Source organism: Staurois parvus, unplaced genomic scaffold (genome assembly GCF_062004578.1).
Source record: "Staurois parvus isolate SC_StPar_1 unplaced genomic scaffold, SC_StPar_1.0 ptg000361l, whole genome shotgun sequence".
Lineage (NCBI taxonomy): Eukaryota > Metazoa > Chordata > Amphibia > Anura > Ranidae > Staurois > Staurois parvus.
This window is the reverse complement of record NW_028318157.1, coordinates 1,397,122-1,418,716: the sequence shown is the minus strand read 5'-3', so window position 1 is coordinate 1,418,716 and position 21,595 is coordinate 1,397,122. Positions and strand designations below refer to the sequence as shown.

Sequence of the window (21,595 nt, the reverse complement as noted above, 5' to 3'; positions counted from 1 at the left end):
AAACAGCATGCTTTACACATATTACACATTGTTAGGCACTCATTTAACCCCCCCAAACACCCTAGATATTAACCCCTTCCCAGCCAGTGTCATTAGTACAGCGACAGTGTATAGTATTATCACTGATCACTGTAATAATGTCATAGGTGATGTCAGCGGCAATTAGTGTCAGTTAGTGTCATATTGCCCGCCGCACTATTGCAGTGCCAATATAAGTTGCTGAGCACCGCCATTAGTAGTATAGGAAAAACCCCAGTATATATACCATAGTTTGTAGGCACTATAACTTTCACGCAATACAATCAATATACACTTTTTGGGATTTTTTTTATCAAATATATATAGCAGAATACATTTTGGGCAAAATTGTATTTTTAAAAATTCTTTTATTGGATATGCTTTGTAGCAGAAAATAAAAGATATTGTTTTGTTTTTCTCCTAAAATGTTTGGTCTTTTTTAATTTATATCACAAGAAATATAAAAAAACAGTGGTAATCCAATGCCACCAAAAAAAGCACTATTTGTGTGAAGAAAATTATATACATTTTGTTTAGGTATACAGAGTTGCATGACCACGCAATTATCAGTTAGCACAGTGCTAAATAGCATAGAATGGCCTGGTCATGAAAGGGGTAAAATCTTCCATGGCTTAAGTGGTTAAACATTGTACAATCAGATTGTATGGTGTATGGCCAGCTATTGTACAGAAAGGATATGAGGTAACACATGGGGGCAGGTTTTGGAGACTGTACAGAGACTGCGCCACCCAACTGTAACACGTGAGCCCATCTGAAGGATAATCAATTGAGCTGATCATTCCAAATGATCTATGATGCAACAAACATAATCGTTGAATAGATCAAATGAGCGCATTTGGATTCCAAAATATACTATATGATCTTCTACAAATACATTGCATGGAACAGCCAAAGAGCTGAGTGTACAGCCCTCACTATTCTGCATGAGGGTCTAGGTGTACCCGATCAGTGTTCATGGCAATCACTGTGTTGTGGTGACAACTCTGAACGTGAATGCACTTTTAATAGCATCAAGCTCTCCAGTGGAAGGTAGAAATGCTAGCTGCAACGCCTGAGCGGTGCACTAGAGGGCGCTGATACACACATAGCATGGCTCTGCCTGGAAGCATTTAGCAGCGCCTACACTTCCGGGAGAAGTCACATGACTGGGACCAGGCGGGTCACGTGAGTGGAGGGGAGGTGATGAGGAGGAGGGAAGAAGATGGCATCAGTGCGCTCTGTCCATCCATATCCTTCCTCTTCTGTCATTAACAATGATAGGATCAGCTACCTGGGAGCCAAGATCCCCCCCGAGGTGGAAGCCATGGGGAGACATCTGAAGGAGCTGGATAAGGAGATGTTCAGGAAGATCCTGAAAGGTGGGTGGAAGGTCTGCCCCCTCCCCTCATCACAGCCATACAGAGACCCCTATACTGTGTACACAGCTGACCACTCTGCTCTCCAGGATCCCAGCCCCCCTATATGACATAGAATAAGCCGGAAGCAGTATTAAACCAACAATGTCAGATCACAGCTTAACAATCAGTAGATGTGGTGGCTGCATTAGTTTTCTTTTACTTTTGGCTCTTTGTTCCCCACTTTTCACTTGGTGATCTGGCCAGTAACACTGGAAGGAGTACTGGAGGCACAGCAGCATTGTCAGTCTGGGGAGAGGGGAGTGTTAAATGTACTAGCAGATTTAGATACACTAACAAATTGAAGCCAAACTCCAGCTCACACTTTTTTATAGTTAAAGCAGAGGTTTTCTTGTTTTTTTTTTGCTTTTGGGATGAATGTTTTAGTCTTCATGCACACTGGGTGTTCTGATAACGCTGGTAACGTTAGCTGTGTAAAGTTTTTCAACTTATTTTTTTGGCGTTTTTGCATTAGCATTTAGCAGTGTGTAGCCGCACTTTTCAACGTTTGCTTGCCCCCCCCCCCCCAATTTTTTTGATAAAAAAAAATGCTGGTTTTGCCACGTTTGTTAGCGTTGGGGCATTTTTACAGCCAATAAACGCTGCTGCCAAAATCTGTTGATTACAGTCTATGTGTGCATGGACAACATGCTGGGGGGTTTACTGACTGTAGAGAAAATGTCAAAAGCCAAAAACAGCCGCTGTAAAAACGCCCCGTGTGCATGAGGACTAACATGAATAAAAGCTGATCATTTTAACCAGTTTGGCTCCAGAGCAATTTTTTGCGTTATTTTTTTGCACACATGTGAAACTTTTAAAGGATAAGTTTACCTTAGGGAACATGTTACATGTTCCACCTGTTTTTTCAATAACCGCAGCCACTGCCTGCCTCCCCTCTCCCTCTGATGGATAGTACAAGAGACTCCTCCCCATACTATCTGTCAAATCTGAAAACAGCATGGCCATGCAGGGCTACAGCCATATCATTCATTCATGGACTTCTGTGAATGAATGAACTGAAAGTCCCAGTAGCCTTAGCCGCTGTGGGCTTGAAGTGGTCAATGAACTACCATGGTGCTGTGGAGCGCCGTGGTAGTTCATTGTAGCTTCCTGTCAGAATATCTGCTTGGCCATACATCCCATATGGCAAGCTGATATTCTGACAAGTCTGCAGGAGACCTGCATGGCATCAGCGATCTACTGATCACCGGTGCACTGCTTTCCAGGTTCCTGTAAATAAAAATAATAAATGCACATTTTTTTACCTGCAAAAAAATGTGCATTTATTATTTTTGTCTAAAAGGTGAACTTATCCTTTAATTTTTGGCAATACAATTATTTAAATGTCCAGAACATTCTATATTTTCTGAAAGCTGAGTAAAAAGGGGATAGCTGCAATTTTTATGTCACATGATATTTGCACAACTGTTTATTGATACGCAATTTGTAAGGGAAAAATAAAATATTTAGTGCAAAAATGCAATATAATACCCATTTTTGGTTAAAATATAAAAGATGAGGCTGGATCGAGTGAATAGATCCCAAACATGTCTTACAATTACGTGCATCTACGGTCTCACCAAAAACTACGGTGCCCAAAAATCACCTTAGGTGATGCTTTAAAAGCCTTTGCAACCCATCAGTTTAGCCTCTTTCCGCCCAGCCTATGGCCGAATGGCGGCCGGCAAAAACCCTTACCTTCCCGGGGTGGACGCCATATGGCGTCCATTAGGGCATGCGCAGTTTGCGCGCCTGCAGAGCCACGCAGTGACACAATCTGTCACCGGCCGTGTACCTCGGACATGATCGATGACAGATCTGAGTACCGGCCCCGTTGCCGGTACCATGTGACCTGCTGAGACCAATCACAGCAGGTCACATGACAGTTGTATACAATGGATGGCTTCATTTATGCCATCCATTGTATACTAGTGTGTCTAGCTGTGAATGGTCACAGCGATCACATGCACAAGCTGGGCCAATCACAGCCCAGCTGTGTCATGTGATTAGCCATGGCCAAATCACAGCTAAGCACAAAAAGAAAAAAAAAAAACCCTGAATGAATCGATGTCATTCAGGTAAATGCTTGCTTATAGCAAAGTAATTCTTTGCTATAAGCAAATTGTGTAAAAGAAAAAAAAATAAATACTGATCACTTCCCCAAAGTAGTACAATGTTACTATGGTAACATTGTACTACTTTAGTCATAGTGAAATATGAGAAAAAAATCTTAAAAAAAAAAAAAAGTAATAAATAAACAAAAATTATTATTTTTTTCATACTGTCACCAGTCAGTGTCCCTGATCACCGCCATGCCAGTTATATGATGACGCTGTACTGCACTAGTGACAGTATGTAAAAGAAAATAGTGAAAATAATTTTTTTAATTTTTTCATTTTCTAAAACATTATGACAAATAAATACAACTTCAAAAAACTTGCCATGCCTCTTATGAAGTACGTCGGACTATCTACTCTACAAAAAGGGGTCATTTGGGGGATATCTGTACTGTTCTGACATTTTTGGGCCTCAAAAAATTAGATTGGCTGTCAGTACTTCAGGATTGATCAATATTCAGATCTATACCATAGTTTGTGCAATCTATAACTTTCCTACAAAAACTAAAAAATACATCCTAATTTGGGTTATTTTCACCAAAGACATGGAGCAAACTTTTGTAACAGAAACAAAGAAAAACGTGGGTTTTTTTCAAAATTTTCGGTCTTTTTTTGTTAATTTAGCAAAAAAAAAAACCCCAGTGGTGATTAAATACCACCAAAAGAAAGCTCTATGGTATGAAGAAAATGATACAATTTTAGTTTGGGTACAATGTTATATGACCGCGCAATTGTCATTCAAAGTGTGAGAGCGCTGAAACCTGAAAATTGGCCTGGGCAGGAAGGGGGTAAATGTGCTCTGTATGGAAGTGGTTAGAGTTAACTAGGAGCTCTTGCACTAGAATTATTGTTCTCACTCTGATGTTTGTGGCGATATGTCTCTCAATATGTAAATCTCCCCAATGGAGCACAGATGGCAGAAAAAAAATCTGACGGGTTTTAACTGCTTTGCTCTATCCAAATATCCAAAATAAATTAAAAAAAAAAATGCTTTTAGTTCTACTTTAAGCTGCCTCTTGAAGCAACACCGGCAAGTCCTCTTTGATGACTGTGTGCAGCACATTTGACTGTAATTGTTAATTTCTGTTTTATAATTGGCTCAGATTTGTTATCTTGTCAGTGCTGACAGCAGTTTTTATTTGCATTCTGCACTACACTTGCACACTTTGCAAAGCCACATGACTGTTTTCTCTTTTAGCTGTGGTGGGTGCTCTTGAAGGAAAAGACTGCAGAGAAGCAGTGAAAGTAATACAACAGAATACCTCCTTATCTGAAGAACAGCTTAGTTTTATCATTGCTGGAGCTCACACACTGCTACGAGTGGCACTCCGACTTCCAGTATCGACCCTTAAACAAGAAGTAAGTCATACCCAACTGAAACATTGGCTTGAGGGGGGGAGCAGTATGTAAAGTTATTGGCATCTTTGTAGCTCAGATGTTAAAGCGGAGTTCCAGTGAAAATAAAAGTCAGCAGCTGCCAAAACTGTAGCTGCTGACTTTTAAAAAACAGATACTTACCTGTCCCTCGATCTTACGGTGCCCTCCCCCACAGACCGTTTCACTGGCCATCCTGTGTTCCTGGCGCCGGCATCTTCAGTGTGGGCACCCGGCTGTGACAGCTTGCGGCTTCGCATCTGGGTACCCACTGCGCATGCGTGAGTAGTGCTGTGCTTTGTGAATGGTCCCGTAGTCTTCTGGAACCTGTCACGTGTCCCAGAAAACTACTGGAAGGGAGGGATGACAGCTTCCAGTCGCCTAGGCGATCGCAGCGGAAGTGGGAGCAGGTACCTGTCAATTTTGGGTACCCGCTCCCCAAAGGTGTCCTTAACGGGCAGCGGGGGACCAGTCCTTAAAGCGGAACTTCCCTGTTTGGGTGGAGCTCCACTTAAGGGTCTAGTGCTTTCACACTGATTTAGTTTTTCTTAAATTTTTGCCTTACCAAAAGTGGAAGAAAAATGTATGACTAATAAATCCTATGGAGCTCTTCACACCAGTCAGTTGCATTTTAACACCTTCCCGCCTGGCCTATTTCAGATTGACGGCCCAGCGGGACTCTCCTTGTTGTGACTGGGCGTCATATGACGTCCTGTCAAAACGAGCCACTCACTCAGCCGCGGGGCCACGTATTGGCGCGATCTGTCACCAGCTGTGTCCATGTATCGTGACCTCTGTGACCAATCACAGCAGATCACATGTCAATTGTATACAACGGATGTCTGCTTGTCATGCCACCCATTGCATACAATTGTGTTGTTAGCTGTGACTGGTCAAAACAGTCACATGATACAGACAGGGCCATTCACAGCCCATTTGTATCATGCGATCAGCTTTGCCTAAATCACAACAAAAGACTGAATGAATCAGTTTCATTCAGTAAAAATGATTGCAGATATCAATGAAATACATTGGTTTTAGCAATCCTAATGTTTTAAAAAAAAGAAAAATCCTGATCACTTGTCCGGAGTAGTTCAATGTTACTATGGTAACACTGTAATGCTTTGGTCACAGTGTGCTGAAAAAAAAATAGTAAAAAAAATAATAGAAATATTTGGAAAAAAAAATACAAATTAAATTATTTTATTTTCACCAAAGAAATGTAGCAGAATACATTTTGAACTAAATTTATGAAGAAATGTTATTTATTTGCAAAACTTTATAACAGAAACGAAGAAAAGTGCTTTTTTCAAAAGTTTCAGGGGTTTTTTTTGTTTATTTAGTAAAAAATAAAAAACTCAGTGGTGATTAAATACCACCAAAAAAAAAGCTCTATTTGTATGAAAAAAATGATAAAAATTTCATATGGGTACAGTGTTGCATGAGCACGGAATGATTCAAAGTGCGACAGCGCTGAAAGCTGAAAATTGGCCTGGACAGGAAGGGGTAAAAGTGTCCTGTATTGATGTGGTTAAAGAGCCCTGCATGCTGCATTTTTGGTGCATGTTAGGTATGCTAGAAAAAACTTCACCGAAAATGCATCAAAAACGCCTACAAAAGGCACCCGCAGTGGCGGTTTTGGTGCACTTTTTTGGATTCACATGTTCATTTTTTGCCAAGCATGGCAAAAACGCTGCTCAGATGCAGTGTAGTTCTGCTTTAAAGAAATAATACATTCAAATTGTTTGTTTTTAACCCTTTTGCTGTGGGTTCCAAAAAGTATCTTTCATCCTTTTTCTTTCTGATGAATTTTTATAGGTATTTAAAGAAGACTTGAAAGAGTTAAGGTAAAGTCAGAAAACAGTGTTTGTTCCTTTCCGAAGCATATATGGTATTTCTTCTTTCTATTTACATCACATTCTGCAGCTCGGCATACCAAACAGCAGTTTTCAATAACAAAATAAACTAATAGGTACAACACTATTATATCACATAAATAGGATAAATCTATAGTGAACTAATCTTGGTGCATACAATTCATAAATCGTTAAAAGTGCTAAAGCGGTTTTTAAAGGTTAATTTTTTTTGTTATATTTACCTTCTCTGTGTAATGGTTTTGCAGAGAGCAGCTCTGATCCTCCTCCTTTGGCTCGCTTCTGAGCCAGCTCTGTGTGTCTATGGGACACCCAGTGCGTGGCTCAGTCCTGTCCCCGCACCTTCCTTACTGACTGTGATTGACAGCCATTGGCCTTTGGCTCCCACGGCTTTGTCTCAGCCAATGAGGAGAGAGAGGCCCAGGAGAGTCAAGGTTCCAGTGCACAACACTGGATGAAGATCTAGCTCAGGTAAGGATTCGGCGGGTGCTAAGGGGGGGAGCTGCACACTAAAGGTTTTTTCTTACCTTCGTGCATTGAATACATGTGAGTAATAAACCTTCACCCTTTGCAGCCACTTATTGTTTATGTCCAATGATCATAAAAAAATTGATCAGCTAAGTATAAAGTGCTCCAGAACACTCCAATCCGTATTCCTCTGATGCTCCACTCCCAGTGTTTTGCATGCAGCCCATGTCCGCGAATAAACTTTCAAACCAACAAGAACTCACCCAAAGCTGTTATGCCTTCACACAAAATGGATTAAAATATGCTTTATAATCTCCCAGGAACAGCTTTCCTCTGTGCACTGGTCTCTGCGCCTGCTTTACAATGTGTCCAGTCTCATAGCCCTTTGATTTCCATTCTCCCCTTTTTCCTCATCAAAACATGTCATATAGATAACACAAGGGTGCCATAGCTTCAAATTCTTTTTATTTAAAAACCAGCAAAAAACATATAAAAAAAAGTTACACTCACATATGTTTTGTGCCTCATCCCAGAACTCTGTTACAGCAGCTATGTTTTTGGTGGAGTGATCCTTTTATGATTAATCAGATCTCTTAATAGAAACTATTGACAGATTTGCCTCTTGCTGCTGGGAGAACCAATAATATGTAGATTACCGGAATAATGCACAAAGAATAACATGCTTTGGGGTCATTGGGATTTAGGAGATGTGTTGTGTCTCTCTGAAAAGAAGACGTTCGAGCCACACTAGTTCTCTGGTACATCAGCTGCTAATTGTTCTGTGCTTTCATTGTGTTTAAAGTGGTTGTAAACCTCAGACATGAAATATTACTTTTTAGTGTGTACTCAATTCTGTCTGCTTCCTTCCTCTGCTATCAGCATGAATTACGTCTGACAGATTTCCCTGACACCAAGAGAAAAATGGTGACAGGGAGGGGACCTCCAGCAGATTGACAGCCTCAGATCTTTTCCAGTGAGCTGTGTGAAGGGGTTGTGTCCCTCACATCAGCTCTCAGAATTCTCACTGAGCTCTGCTGTGTGTAAATTACAGCCTTCTGCCCCCTTTTCTTCAGAACTCTCACACAAGTTTTAAAAAATGGACTTTAAACAGATGTAAAGAAGAGAAGACTGCAGATATATAGGTACAACTTATTTAGGAGGGCTTGTTGCATCTCTGTGTATCACCCAATCAGGCCAGTTATTGGGTATATGTAAGCGTTTACAACCCCTTTAAAGAGATAAAACATGGAGAAATGTAAATGTATTTTTTTTATCTTGCTATATGCTCTTAGATTGCTGTTCTTATCATGTTCTCATCGTCTGTGTTTTTAACTTTTTTTTTAGAATTCCTGATGATTTTATCGGTGACTTTTCTAATATTGTCTATGGAAACAGGTATAAAACTAAATTAAACATGCTAAATGTTTTATGTACACATTACAAACAGTAAATGTCGATTCTTGACAAATCTGGTTGCCAGGCAAATTTGATTGCCAAGCAAGACAATAATTGGACTGTCTACTTTTTGGAGAGGTCTTCTTTAACTTCCTGTTTATGTAGATATAACAGGAAGTGAAATAAAATATTAGATAGTTGTCACTAGAGTAAGTGTCCCCCCTTTTGTTACAACACACATATGTAGATTTTCCTCTCACTTTCATTCCTGGTAACCAAAACTGAAGAGTGCAAAATCTGGTGGAACTCTGCATAGAAACCACTCAGCTTCCAAGTTGTATTGCCAATGCTTCATTGAGCAAGCTGAAGTTAGAAGCTAATTGGCTACCATGCACACCAGATTCTTTGTGCTCCAGTTTTAGTAAATCTCCTGTGTTCACCTTCGCAAATAGAGTAAATCTCCTTAGCCGAGGACATGGACAGTAGGGTTCCAACCCTTAACCACTCTATCCAAAACTAGAAAAAAATGGCTTTATATACTTAGTGTTTGTGTATATATTTTATAAAACCTTTCCTGATTACCTCTCAGAGCAGCTCAGTGATATAGTTGTCATTATGTAGCCTGCAGATACACTAGGGTTAATTTATTAACCACTTGCCCTCTGGAAGATTTAACCCCCCTTCTTGACCAGACCATTTTTTACTGTTCAGCACTGCGCTATTTCAACTGGTAATGTTGCGGTCATGCACCACTGTACTCAAACAAAATTGATGCCCTTTTTTTTTTTTACACAAATAGAGCTTTCTTTGATCACCACTGGGTTTTTTATTTTTTGTGATATGAATGAAAAAAGACAGAAAATTGTGAAAAGAAAAAAAAAGATTTTTTGCTTATGTTTACAAAAAATATCCAATAAACTTAAAGTTAGCCATACATTTAGGCCAAATGTATTCTGCTGCATGTCTTTGGTAAAAAATAATCCCAATACATGTATATTAATTGGTTTGTGTGAAAGTTATAACATCTGCAAACTATGGTATAAATACTGGAATTTACACAGCTTTTACTTTCTAACTGCCTATCACATTTCTTGAGGTGCTAAAATGTCAGAGCAGTACAAAGACCCCTCCTTAAATGACCCCTTTTTGGAGAGTAGACACCCAAAGGAATTTGCTGAGAGGTATGTTGAGTCCATGGAAGATTTTTATTTTTTTTTTTATTTATTTTTTTTTTTTTTGCTACAAAATTTTTTATTTTTTTTTACACCATGTTATTTTGGGTATATGTGGAATAACACCCCAAAACATATTCTGCTACTTCTCCCAAGTATGGGAATACCACATGTGAGAGGTTTTTGGCAGCATATCCACATACAGGCCCCCAAAATCCAATGACTGCTCTCAGGCTTTCAAAGAGCATATTTCCTCATATCACTTCCTCACTACCTATCACAGTTTCAGAAGCCCTGAAACACCAGGATAGTACAAACAGCCCTACAAAAGACATTGCATAGCATACGCTTCTAATGTTGGCCCTGAAATGCCAGAATGGCAGAAGCACCCCCCACCCCCATCCCCAAATGATCCCTTTTTGGAAAGTAGACACTCCAAGGTATTTGCTAAGGGGCATGATGAGTATTTTGTTTGTTGCCACAAGTTTTTGGAAAATGAAGAAAGAAAACAAAAATGTATTTTTTCTTTTCTTTTTTTTTTCAAAACCCTGTGACAAACTGATATCTGCAAAATACTCACCATGCCTCTTATTAAATTCCTAGGGTTGTCTGCTTTCCAAAAAAGGATCATTTGGGGAGGGGGGTGGGGGGTGCTTCTGCTATCCTGGCATTTCACGGCCAACATTAGAAGCGTATGCCACACATCACCCACTCTTTAAAATGGTGGGTGTTGCAAGTTTTTATGTCATACAGTATTTGCAAGGCGCTTTTTCAAATGCAGATTTTTGTTTTAAAAATACACTTTTTTGAATCTCAATGCACAAAAACACAATCTATTGCCCAATTGTTTGATATAATATAAAAGATGATGTTATGCTGGATAATTAGATGCCAAACATGACATGCTTAAAAATAGCACATGCCTTGCAATGGCAACAAACTACATACATTTTTAATATCAATAGGCGACGCTTTAAAATCCTTTACAGGTTTACATACTGAGACGGGCCTGTCGTTTGCGATCACCTTTGCGCAGGAGCATGGGAAGGGGGGTGGGGCGGGGGGTTTTTTGTATCACTTTTATTGTTATCACAGGGGATATAAATATCTACTCTAGATCTCTTCTCTGCCCTTAAAGCATCTGATCACACCAAAATCGGTGTGATTAGATACTTTCCTAATTTAAAAATGGCACTGTTAATATCCGATGAAACAGAAATTATGAAATGCTCATAGTGTCCAGTTTTTTAGACCATAGAGATAATTGGAGCCAATCAACTGCTGGCTGCATTCTCAGATTTCCCTGTGAGATGGGACAACCACTCAAAGTCCAGTGATAAGCCAGTATGTTTCTGGTCCTTTTTGGGCATATATGTAACAGCAGAGAACATGGGCATATGATGAATCCGGTCTATGGACCTATATGACCTCAATTCTTTATTTTTTGTAATGCCCATGTTGAGGGTTAGGCCCAAAAAAGTTTTAAATTCAGAAACCGTGAGAGACTTCTTTGTGCATTGTATGCGCATTGTTTGGCAAGAGCTGAATTTTGGACGGCGATGTATTGTTCTGCGTATAAATTGCTTTGGCCCACAATCAATTGATACAAATCTTCCGTAAAAAACAGTGAAGGGGCTAAATGCTAGTGCTGACAGCGAATGGGGCCGATCCTGCTTAGCACTGTGTTTTTGGGGACACTATACTAGGGAGGCATTAGTATAGTTCTGTTCGTGATCAATATATTGATCTGTACAAACACTATACTAGTAATGGCGGTGATCAATGACCTATAGCGTGAGTGCGATAGTGTGCGGGCAATTTAACGCTAACTGACCCTGGCTGGGAGGGGCATTAACTGACCCTGACACTATCTGATGTTGCTAGTGGCAGTAATACAGTGATCAGTGAAAAATTCTATATACTGGCACTGGCTGGGTAATGGGGTGGTCAAAGGGTTGATAGGGGTGATCAGAGGGTTAAATGTGCTAATCTAACGTGTAAAATGTAGTGCTTTCACTCAGTGCGGTGTTCTCTCTTCTCTCCCTGGACCCACAGCAGGCACAGGTGTGTTCACAATCCAAAATAGAAAGCGACGTAAGGTTACATTCCTTTGCCCAGAGCTGCTGCTTGCCCGCACAATGCGGGCAGGCGGTCGGCAAGTAGTTTGAAAAGAAAAAAAAAAACCCTAAAAAAAATTGTATATATATATTTTTTATTCTCAATACAGTAGTTTTATTTATTTTACTTTTTTTATTTTTTTAAATACTTTTATCAGAGTAGTACAATGTTACCTTAGTAACATTGTACTACTCTGGGGGATGATCAGGAATTTTTTTTTTTTTTAACACTTTGCTTTGCAGGAGCAAATAGAGATTTGCTCTGCAATGCAAAGCTTGCTTTAAACTGTCATGGATGAGTTACGTTCATGACAGTGCAAAATAATAGTGATCTATGATTGGCTAGAGGTGGTCACATGGTACAGGGTGCTGTGATTGGGCCCCATGTATCATGTGAGAGCTGTGGGACAATCACAGCTCACCAGGAAAAGAAGCATTGATTAATAACAGCTTTGCTAACAATGTGATTGCATAGAGACCACATGATCACCAGTTCCCATTCACCGGGTTCTTCATTTCGCTGTGTCCAGCGGACACAGCAGTCAAGGGTGGAGAGTGGTGTGCGCCCGCTTGGGCGTGCAACACTCCCCTGTGTCAGTACAGCCAGAGCACCATACCCGTATGTCGCTTTGCCTTTAGCTGCCGCCCATGCGCAGTACATTGCAGGTGAGTGATCGGCAAGCGGTTTAGGTACATTTTTTACTTAGGTGAACACGTGATCACTTTAACATCCAATCATTTGAAGACAGATTTTAAAAATAGTATTTTTGTGTTTGTATTGGATGGTTGAAGTTAAGACCATTCTACAGAGCTAAGTGAAAAATTTCCTACTAGTAAATAGGTCTTTTTTTAAACAGCAGTGTTCTATATTAAAAACTGTGATAATTGTACACATTGACTAAAGCTTATGTTTTTAGAAAGTATAAACCCAGCTAATGTGAAAAGTCTGCCTTTTACAGAAAGATATCTTCTGTGTATCTATAATATTCACAGTTTTGTTTTAGATTTACCTTAGTGATATGCTTACTGTTCAACAAGTATGCCTTGCAGCACTGGGGTCCTTGGTTCAAATATAATTTTTTGAAAGCGTGTAAAGATGCAGCACTTTGATGCTCTTTCATGAACACTCACGGTCTAATAGAAGTCAGTGGGAACACACCAAAAGCTTATGTAGAACGCAGATAAATCATGCTGTTCCAAACTGCAGTGCACCAGTGTGAACCTGCTCTTGGCTAAGTTTTTACTTTTTTTTTTTTTTTTTTCCATTTAGGCGTCCAATTCTCGAGGATGCAGCTTTAAAACAAGGGATTAGGTTACCAACTGTAGAAGATTTAAGGTGGAGAGTTGATGTTGCAATTTCAACCAGGTAATTCTGTGTGTATAATAACTTTTTAGTTTAGTACATAGCCATATCAGTTAAAACAATGCCCTGAAAAGTATTACCATTGCTACTCGAATCTTATTTACAGAGCAGTTCTAGATATTTAAAATGCAAAGTCTGGCTGATCAGCACATTACATTTTAATGTCACAAAGCAAATGCGCATACATTTATATTTATTTATTTCAGGTACTTATATAGCGCCGTCAATTTACGCAGAGCTTTACATATATATTATACATTCACATCAGTCCCTAACCCTCAAGGGGTGTACAATCTAAGGTCCCTAACTCACATTCATACATACACATACTATGGACACTTTAGACAGGATCCAATGAACCTACCAGCATGTCTTTGGTGTGTGGGAGGAAACCGGAGTATCCGGAGGAAACCCACGCAGGCACAGGGAGAACATATTATACACACACCTTTAGCATATTGTCTCTGATTAGAAGCAGTAGAGCTCTTTACATGTGACTGTGCCTATACACCATCCATTCTTTTCAGGAGCCTATCAGGAGTTTGATATGTATATCCCACCCACTCCTGCTTTTAATTACCGGATTACGTTGATGGTGTCATCAAGAGTCGGGTTCTAGGAACAGTAAAGGCTCATTCACACCAGTAGATGTGCATTATGTGTAATGTGTGCCTGCTGGTATGCGTAGTGTAGGGAACAAAGTGGTGTGATGCATTGAAACAAGACATTGCACTGATTACCATTTTTCTCCTTTACTGAAACATCACAATATGGAATTTCTTTCAGTTTTATGCAGTGCAGCATGTTGACGTGAACTGAAACAATAGGACATGTCTGTGCTGGGGCTGTGTTGTGAAAGGGTGCCAAGAGTTTTTCCACAAAAACGCCATTGAGTGGATGACACCACATTCTGTCTGCCTTGGCAAAAGAGTTGTGGCTGAATGAACAAAACAGTGTTTCTGGGGTTCCTGGGCACTCTCTGGGCAACAAAGTTGGCATGCTGGCACCTAGAAGTGCCTACTGTGATGAAAATGACATTGGATTTTTTGTTTGGTGGCTGCCGGTGTGCTGTAGAATAATTTTGTATTTACAGTAGAAGCTATAGTGCAATTTATACCTATTAATACAGTAATGTTTATTTAAAGAACTCGGGTCTGTACCTCAATGCAAAATTAGCATTACTCTAAAGATATCTAGAGGTAGCTGTAAATATAATAACTGCACCAGAAGCTTTGAAAGACAGTATTCCAGGTTATACAAATCTCACACTTTGTTCCTGATGGGAAAGGTATACTCAGAGAACTATGAATTGCTAACCCCCTCCTTCTGAAAAAAAACATTTTTGAATGATTGACAGAACATTTATGCAGATCAAGAATTATAGTTTCTCTCTGACGACAGATTCTGTATGCAATACTCAAAGTATTGAAGCCAGAGACTGATAGGCACATTTCAGGAGAACAGCAATGGAAGTTCACATATTTCATATCAGATTTCCTTGAAGTCTATCCCCTAATTATGTATCCCATACTCTTGTCCCTTGCTATTGGTTACTGAGGCAGTTCATCACATTTAGGATACAATAGCAAGGTGTAAGAGTCTGGAAGTTATGTCATTCTTTCCAAATATTAGGTTTAATAAAAGATAATTTAGGAAACCTGTGGTCTTATGGAAATGTAATATACTGTGTAAAACGGAGTTGCTGAAATCACTAAATATACCAATTAAAAAAATTACCTCCTTTCTTTGGAAGGCATCTAATAAGACGTACAAGACTTAAGCTGGCCTTACATTATACAATTTTCTTACTCAATTTCCTTTACATTTACCCTCAACTATGTAGTGCAAGGGCCTGCCTGATTCAGGCTAGGTTCACATATGTGCGGGTGGTGCGACTGCAGATCGCACGAAAATCCGTGCAGCCGCACCACCCACACAGGAATGCAGACCTGCGGGCGGGTGCCATTAGTTCTAATGGCATGCAACCTGCACTGGAAAACGCAACCGTACTGGGAATTGAGGTTCCCATGCGGGCTGCTTTTTCAGAAGAAGTGCAGGGACTTCTTCCCTGCATGTCACGGGGCACGGGAGTCCATTCAAATGAATGGGCTCTTGTGTCCGCGCAAAACGCGGCCCACACAGCCACATATATGTGAAGCAGGGGTAAAAAATACAAATTGAAAGTGTTTTAGGTGTGACCGCATATTATATGGTTTTGGTACAACTAAAAGAAAATTGTACAAGAAAATTGTTTAATGTATGGCCAGCCCAAGACAATGGAAAATATGGTCCCCACTCTCTTTTCTGTCATGCTGATTGCTAATTATACATTAAAAGGGCAAAGAGTGGAATATTATTGCATGGGTGGAAACAGTATTTTTACATTTGTTCAGAACTGCTCAACTATAACATACACAGCTGCAGGGAGCATATAGAGATCCTAATTTTTTTCATTTCTCGCATTATATCTAAAAATAGAATTGTTGTCAGAAATTATTTTGGGAGTTCTGTGACCAATTTAGGTGCAAACCGTGTTGAATGGAGTTATGTTCTGTCAAGAATAATTTCTCTCTTGGGTTTATAAATGAATTTTGCTTCAGGCAGTACCTTGTTCACAATGCACATTTGTATCTATTTTTATTTTCAATCTGCGTAGTTCTCTTTCACGAGCCCTGCAGCCTTCCATCTTAATGCAGATGAAGTTGTCGAATGGAGAGTCCCATCGATTTGAAGTAAGTATGCTATGTATTAGAAGCTGTTCTTTGCAGTTACATTTTCCATAAAGTAACACATGCTAGGTTTGTGGATTTTTTTTCATTTGTTGAAACTCATTGTTTAAATGTACCAACCATCTGAAAAAAGAGTTCTCTCCGTTTCTGTGAAATCAATCCCCGAAGTCTGCTGGTAGACCAATACCTTACAGAGTGTTCATCTCTTGGGTCATTTACATTTCTCACTGGTTCCACCTGCTGACCTCTAGGTCAGCACACAATGGTATGGAGAGCAGCAGGAGAAAACAGTGCAAGCTAAGGGGGACCCAGGAGATGCATTATTATATTTCTTTAGGAAAACTTCTTCCAGGGTTGCTGCAGTGAATACTAGCTGTGCACGATAGCTGCATTTGTGCAGGCCAACTTCGTAAAGAAAGCATTACCAAGCACAGTCTTGGCAACCAGTAGTTGATAAAATCAACAGCGTTTTATTGAGAGAATTAGTTGGCACATGACAGGTACCCAGGGTGTTTTCTTAATTTTGAATTTAAGTGAAAGACTGGGTTGTTTTATCCAAAATAGCTGCCATCAGGATTACCGTGTGCGTGTGTGTGTTGAGAAATAGGGTTGAATTGCTAAAAGTGTAGAAACTGTTCACATGACAGTGATTGTTCACTGAGCTTACTAAATCAGCCATATGCCAGCAAAAACTTTTTCTTTTACATTTCCATTGTGCATGTTTGGGTGTTAAGTGTACACAGGCTCCCCTTATATATGAACATCAACTTTGTAGAACATGTACTTTTCAAAGTGAACTGCCTCTATGCCTTTAGCAACACAGCCCTATTGGTGTTGGGGCCTCACTGATGTTTGGAGACCTGTCCTAAAACAGATCATTTTTTCAAACAATGGTGCACTATTCTTTCTCAGTAGTAGTAGATAGAAACAGAAATGCAATAGACCAAGGGGAGCAGGGTATGGCCTGACATTGGGTCATAGATTCATCATCTTTCTGTATCTTGGCAATAGTTTGGCAGCCATTACCAGGCCCAAGTAAAGTGGCACTCTTAAAAATAAATAAAAAAAAAATTAGAAGTTGAAGGAAGATCAACTTTTATCTCTACACCAGAGATGTAACAGTCAATCCATTGCCTACATAGCACTTGCAAAGTCTCATGTTTACCCTTTCGCACTATTAAGGGAGCTCTAAGACACGCTTTATAATTCTGACATGCCTCCATGTGACAAATATCGGTGCGGGTGACAGATTCATGCGTCTATTGTGAACAGGTACAAGCTGGGGCAGCACCTCGTGTGGAGGCGTACTGTCACTCTGCATTCTGCCTGTCTGTTTGCAAACTTAGAGTTGGTCCTAATTAACTTCAGTTTTGTTATCTATGAACTGGAAGTAATTCTATTTTTAATTCAGTGTATTAATAGCATAACTTTGTAAAGTGCATGATTCTGCCGCATGTGTCAGTAAAACCTTCAAAACAGGCGACACGGATTTTGAATCTGGCACATGGTATTTTAAAGGGCCATTGAGCCCGAAAAGTGTTGTTAGGGATTTTTTTTAATTCCTTCAAATGAGTTCTGATAAGGTTTGTGAGGGTTGATTTTAAATCTGTGCCAGTTATTTGCCCAGTAAAATGTAATTTTGCTTGCTCTTTCAGGTTTCAGTTGGCAAGTTCCAAGAACTGAGATATAATGTCGCTCTGATTCTAAAGGAAATGAATGACCTGGAGAAAAAAAACATTTTAAAAATCCAGGACTGATTTTTATTGTGCACTTTACACCGGATCCTGCCTTGTTAGTACCAATCTGAATGTCTTGATATGTCAACCCACTTTTTGAAGATAGTACACGAATACAAAACAGAAGCAGTGAAAGTAACAGTGTTTACCATACTTATTGCAGTGCTGAATTAACCGTACGTAGAGCCCCAGGCCAAACAGTTATCAGTCTGACTGGTTAGATCAATGGTGATCAGTTGGCTAGACATGTTGTTCACAAGTGTCATCTGTGACATCACCAAAGGGTCAAAATGTTATATTCAGCATTTTTTTTTGTAAAATCGCCTTTAAATGAAAAGATATCAACATAGTGTTGTAGTAACATCACAGTACACACGTCTGCACTGAAGCATTATTAAACTGCTTACCCTAACATATAATGGGCACCAAGGTCCCTGTGCAATGCTTAGTGTAAAATGGCCCAAAACCTGCCTGTCACATAAACATGCTTTCTGCATATGTATGCTAACAGTTTGGATCATCATGATAGCTTTCAGAAGTCAGAAGCCCTGGTTACAAAATTCCAGATTACAGAGAGAATTCTGTGAAGTGAAAAAGAAAAATCTAAGATGAAGACCATTCAAGCCAGCATTGACCGTCCTATAGTAGGAGGACTGATGATGGGTTCCAGTTGTTTGCAGGTGCTAGGGATGTTTCTGGAAAATTTGGTGAAGGAGGGAGTATTGCAATCACTGTGTCAGCAGTTTACCACTTTTCTGGCAGGTTATCTTATCCTCCATCCAAATTCTCTAACAAATTTGAAACTCTTATCCATAATTTGCTTCTCATGCACACAAATAGGATAAACAAGAACAATCCTAGTTCTTGAGGCTGCATTGCCCAGTGTACAGCTGAAAGGAGACGCACACAGTGGGCTGCTCTTAAAGGTAGAAAGTTGCATCACTACCTGCTCCACCTGACTGTTTCTTCTACTAAGTCTTGACAAGTCTCACAAAATCTGCGGTCTGAGGAGGGATCATGAACTCAGTTTTTGTAGCCAGTGATAAAAATACATTGATGGATTTCTCTTAATCACCTGGCTGGTGCCTGAGGGCCGCAAGATAAGAGGTCTGGTACTGTTTATAAGCTGTAGGTTGGGTACCATTGCATTAGACCAGGGGTCTCCAAACTTTCAAACAAAGGGCCAGTTTGCTGCCCTTCAAACTTTAAGGGGGCCAGACTGTGACCAGTAGGAGTAAAAAATGCCTAGGCATCTATGGGAGTAAACAATGCCATAGGCTTGGTGGTCCGTGGGAGCAATAAAAAATTACATCATTGGTGTTATTGGGAAGAATAGTGCCCCAACATTGGTGTCCGTGTGAGAATTAGTTCCCCCATGTCTGGTGTCAGTGGGAGGGATAGAAAGGAAGAATGTCACAAGCACACCGAGGATCCACCAATATGGGTCCAAAGGTTTTAATGAACGATCACATAGGTACAGCAAGGCAACGTTTCAGAGTCTCACAGGAACCTTTCATCAGCCATGTGTCACATGCCTTGCTGTAACTATGTGATCGTTCACTAAAACTTTTGGATCCATATTGGTGATCCTCAGTGTTCTGATGACATTCTCCCTTGCTGATTCTGTTCGGTTCCAGACAATGGTTGCTGCAGCACCCACTTATACACAGAGCCATTTTTAACACCCGAACGTGTGCGTTTGGATTGTACACTTGCAGTGGGAGGAATAGTACCCCAATGTTCGTGTCAGTGGAAGGAATAGTGTCTCTCATCAGTGGAAGGAATAGTGCCACAAAGGGCCAGATAAAAGCAGGAACTGTAATGGGCCAAAACTGGCCCACGAGCCTTGGTCTGGTGACCCCTGCATTAGGCATTGTCATCTTTGTTAAACTCCAAATTTTCCCAGGCAGTCAGCAAATATAGGTAACACTGCCACATGCCTGTGTTGTATTTTAGTATGAATAGGCTGTCTGTGTCCATACTATGAATTTCTGTTTTCAGTTACAAATCGGTGCAGGTTACCTAACAAAAGTCAATTCGGCCTTCTAGATCACCTTTCTGGGTTCCTGTGGCAATGATGCTTAAAGTTAATATACAAGTATTTGTAGTGCTGAATGGGTATGCTTGTGCAAGTACATATATCTGCTTTAGATAGCTAGATGTGCGCCATCCATTTTTATAAGACCAAAGTTTCTCTAAGTGTGTGATATTTTTCAGCGCAAAGATCATTATCCGTGTGTATGCACTGCCCATCATATTTAAAGTGGTTGTAAACCCTTACATATATCCAGTGAAGTGACTAGCCTCAGGCGATGCACAGAGATTATACAAATCCTCCTATATAGGTTGTACCCATTTATCTGCAGAATTCTCTCATCTACATCCATTCAAAGTACAGAATTTACACACGATATCTCAGCTCTGAAAAACGGGGTGGAGGGCTGAAGTTAGATTGGTGAGGAGAGCTTCAAGGACTAATTAGAGGGAAGGAAGGCATCCCCCTTCACACAGCACATCGGAACGGAGTTGAGGCTGTCAATCACAGGCTCTGCCCTCCCTGTCACCAGTTTTCTCTTGGTGTCAGGTAAACCTGTCAGAAGTGACTCATGCTGATAACAGAAGGATGAGGAAGCTGGAAAGAACTGCCACTTAGTGCTCTGGATTAAGACGAATACACACTACAGAGGGATATGCTTTGTTCATGTCTGACGTTTACAACCACTTTAAATCTGACTTCAGTGATAAGCTGTACAAACACAACCCCTTTGTTATTTGAAGACTATGTCTTTCATACCACTTTATTACACATAAGTATATTGGACTGCTGTGACTCACACAAGAGGATGGTGAAACAAGGCAGAAAGATTTGCCATAAGCCGATCTGCAGAAATAATTTCTTAAAACATGTAAAGATTTGATTAATATATAGAATACAGTTATCCTGCATTTAAAGGGTCTCTGCCACAAAGCAAAACATTCAGATCATGAGACTCCTTCCATGATTGAAGTGCAGTATACTAGTTGTACACTGACTGAGTGATTGTTTACCTTTACTACTTCAGAGCTAGTATGGACAACATATTGCAAGTAGTGACCACTTTCAGAGTCTAATCACACAGATGTTTTTCATCATATGCCTGAAAAAGCAACTTTTTGGTACAGAATGGGACCAAATTTTCAAATTCAGTTTTATCATTCTCTGGTAAATGTTTAACAGATTTCATCAACTACTTGGAATATACCCATGTCTATTGTACATATATTCTTGAAATAAAAAAAACCTTTGTATTAAATGTAGGTTTATGTGTTGAACCTTTTCTTCTGAGCTTCTGATTGGCTGAAGCAGATCGATAACATCACAATTTCTGCCTCAGCCAGAAGAAGCTTAGTATTAATTCCTAGAACACAGGCTGAGCAATGTTCAGCTCGACTCACCTTTGTGGCGGGAGCAGGATGAGAAGGAAACAACTGTTGGAGCTATTATTCACAAATGGAAGAAATACAAAATAACCATCAATTGCCCTCTGTCTGGAGCTCCATGCAAGATTTCACCTCATGGGGTAAGGGTGATCATAAGAAAAGGGAGGGATCGGCCCAGAACTACACGGAAGGAGCTTGCAAATGATCTCAAGGCAATTGGGACCAAACAAACCATTGGTAACACAACACACTGCCATGAATTGATATCCTGCAGCGCCCACAAGGTCCTCCTCCTCAAGAAGGCACATGTACAGGCCTGTCTGAAGTTTGCCAGCAAACATCTAAATGATTTAGAGAAGGATTGGGAGATAGTGCTGTGGGCATATGAGACCAAAAT

The 21,595-nt window shown here is 40.1% G+C and overlaps 1 protein-coding gene across 1 annotated transcript; it reads left to right on the top strand.

Annotated features, from left to right (window-relative positions):
- The first annotated feature begins 1,189 nt into the window (after positions 1-1,189).
- COMMD5 (COMM domain containing 5) lies at positions 1,190-21,071 on the top strand. The gene is made up of 7 exons (XM_089684922.1): positions 1,190-1,397; positions 4,749-4,909; positions 6,743-6,771; positions 8,611-8,661; positions 13,221-13,316; positions 15,970-16,045; positions 17,698-21,071. Exons 1-7 carry the CDS (start codon positions 1,241-1,243, stop codon positions 17,797-17,799), a joined length of 672 nt encoding a protein of 223 aa, XP_089541048.1. The 5' UTR covers positions 1,190-1,240; the 3' UTR covers positions 17,800-21,071.
- The last annotated feature ends 524 nt before the right edge of the window (positions 21,072-21,595 follow it).

Coding starts and splice junctions, on each gene's coding strand:
- COMMD5 (XM_089684922.1), top strand. CDS start 1,241: ATGGCATCAGTGCGCTCTGTCCATCCATATCCTTCCTCTTCTGTCATT. Junction 1,398..4,748: donor GTTCAGGAAGATCCTGAAAG/GTGGGTGGAAGG, acceptor TTTCTCTTTTAG/CTGTGGTGGGTGCTCTTGAA. Junction 13,317..15,969: donor GATGTTGCAATTTCAACCAG/GTAATTCTGTGT, acceptor CAATCTGCGTAG/TTCTCTTTCACGAGCCCTGC.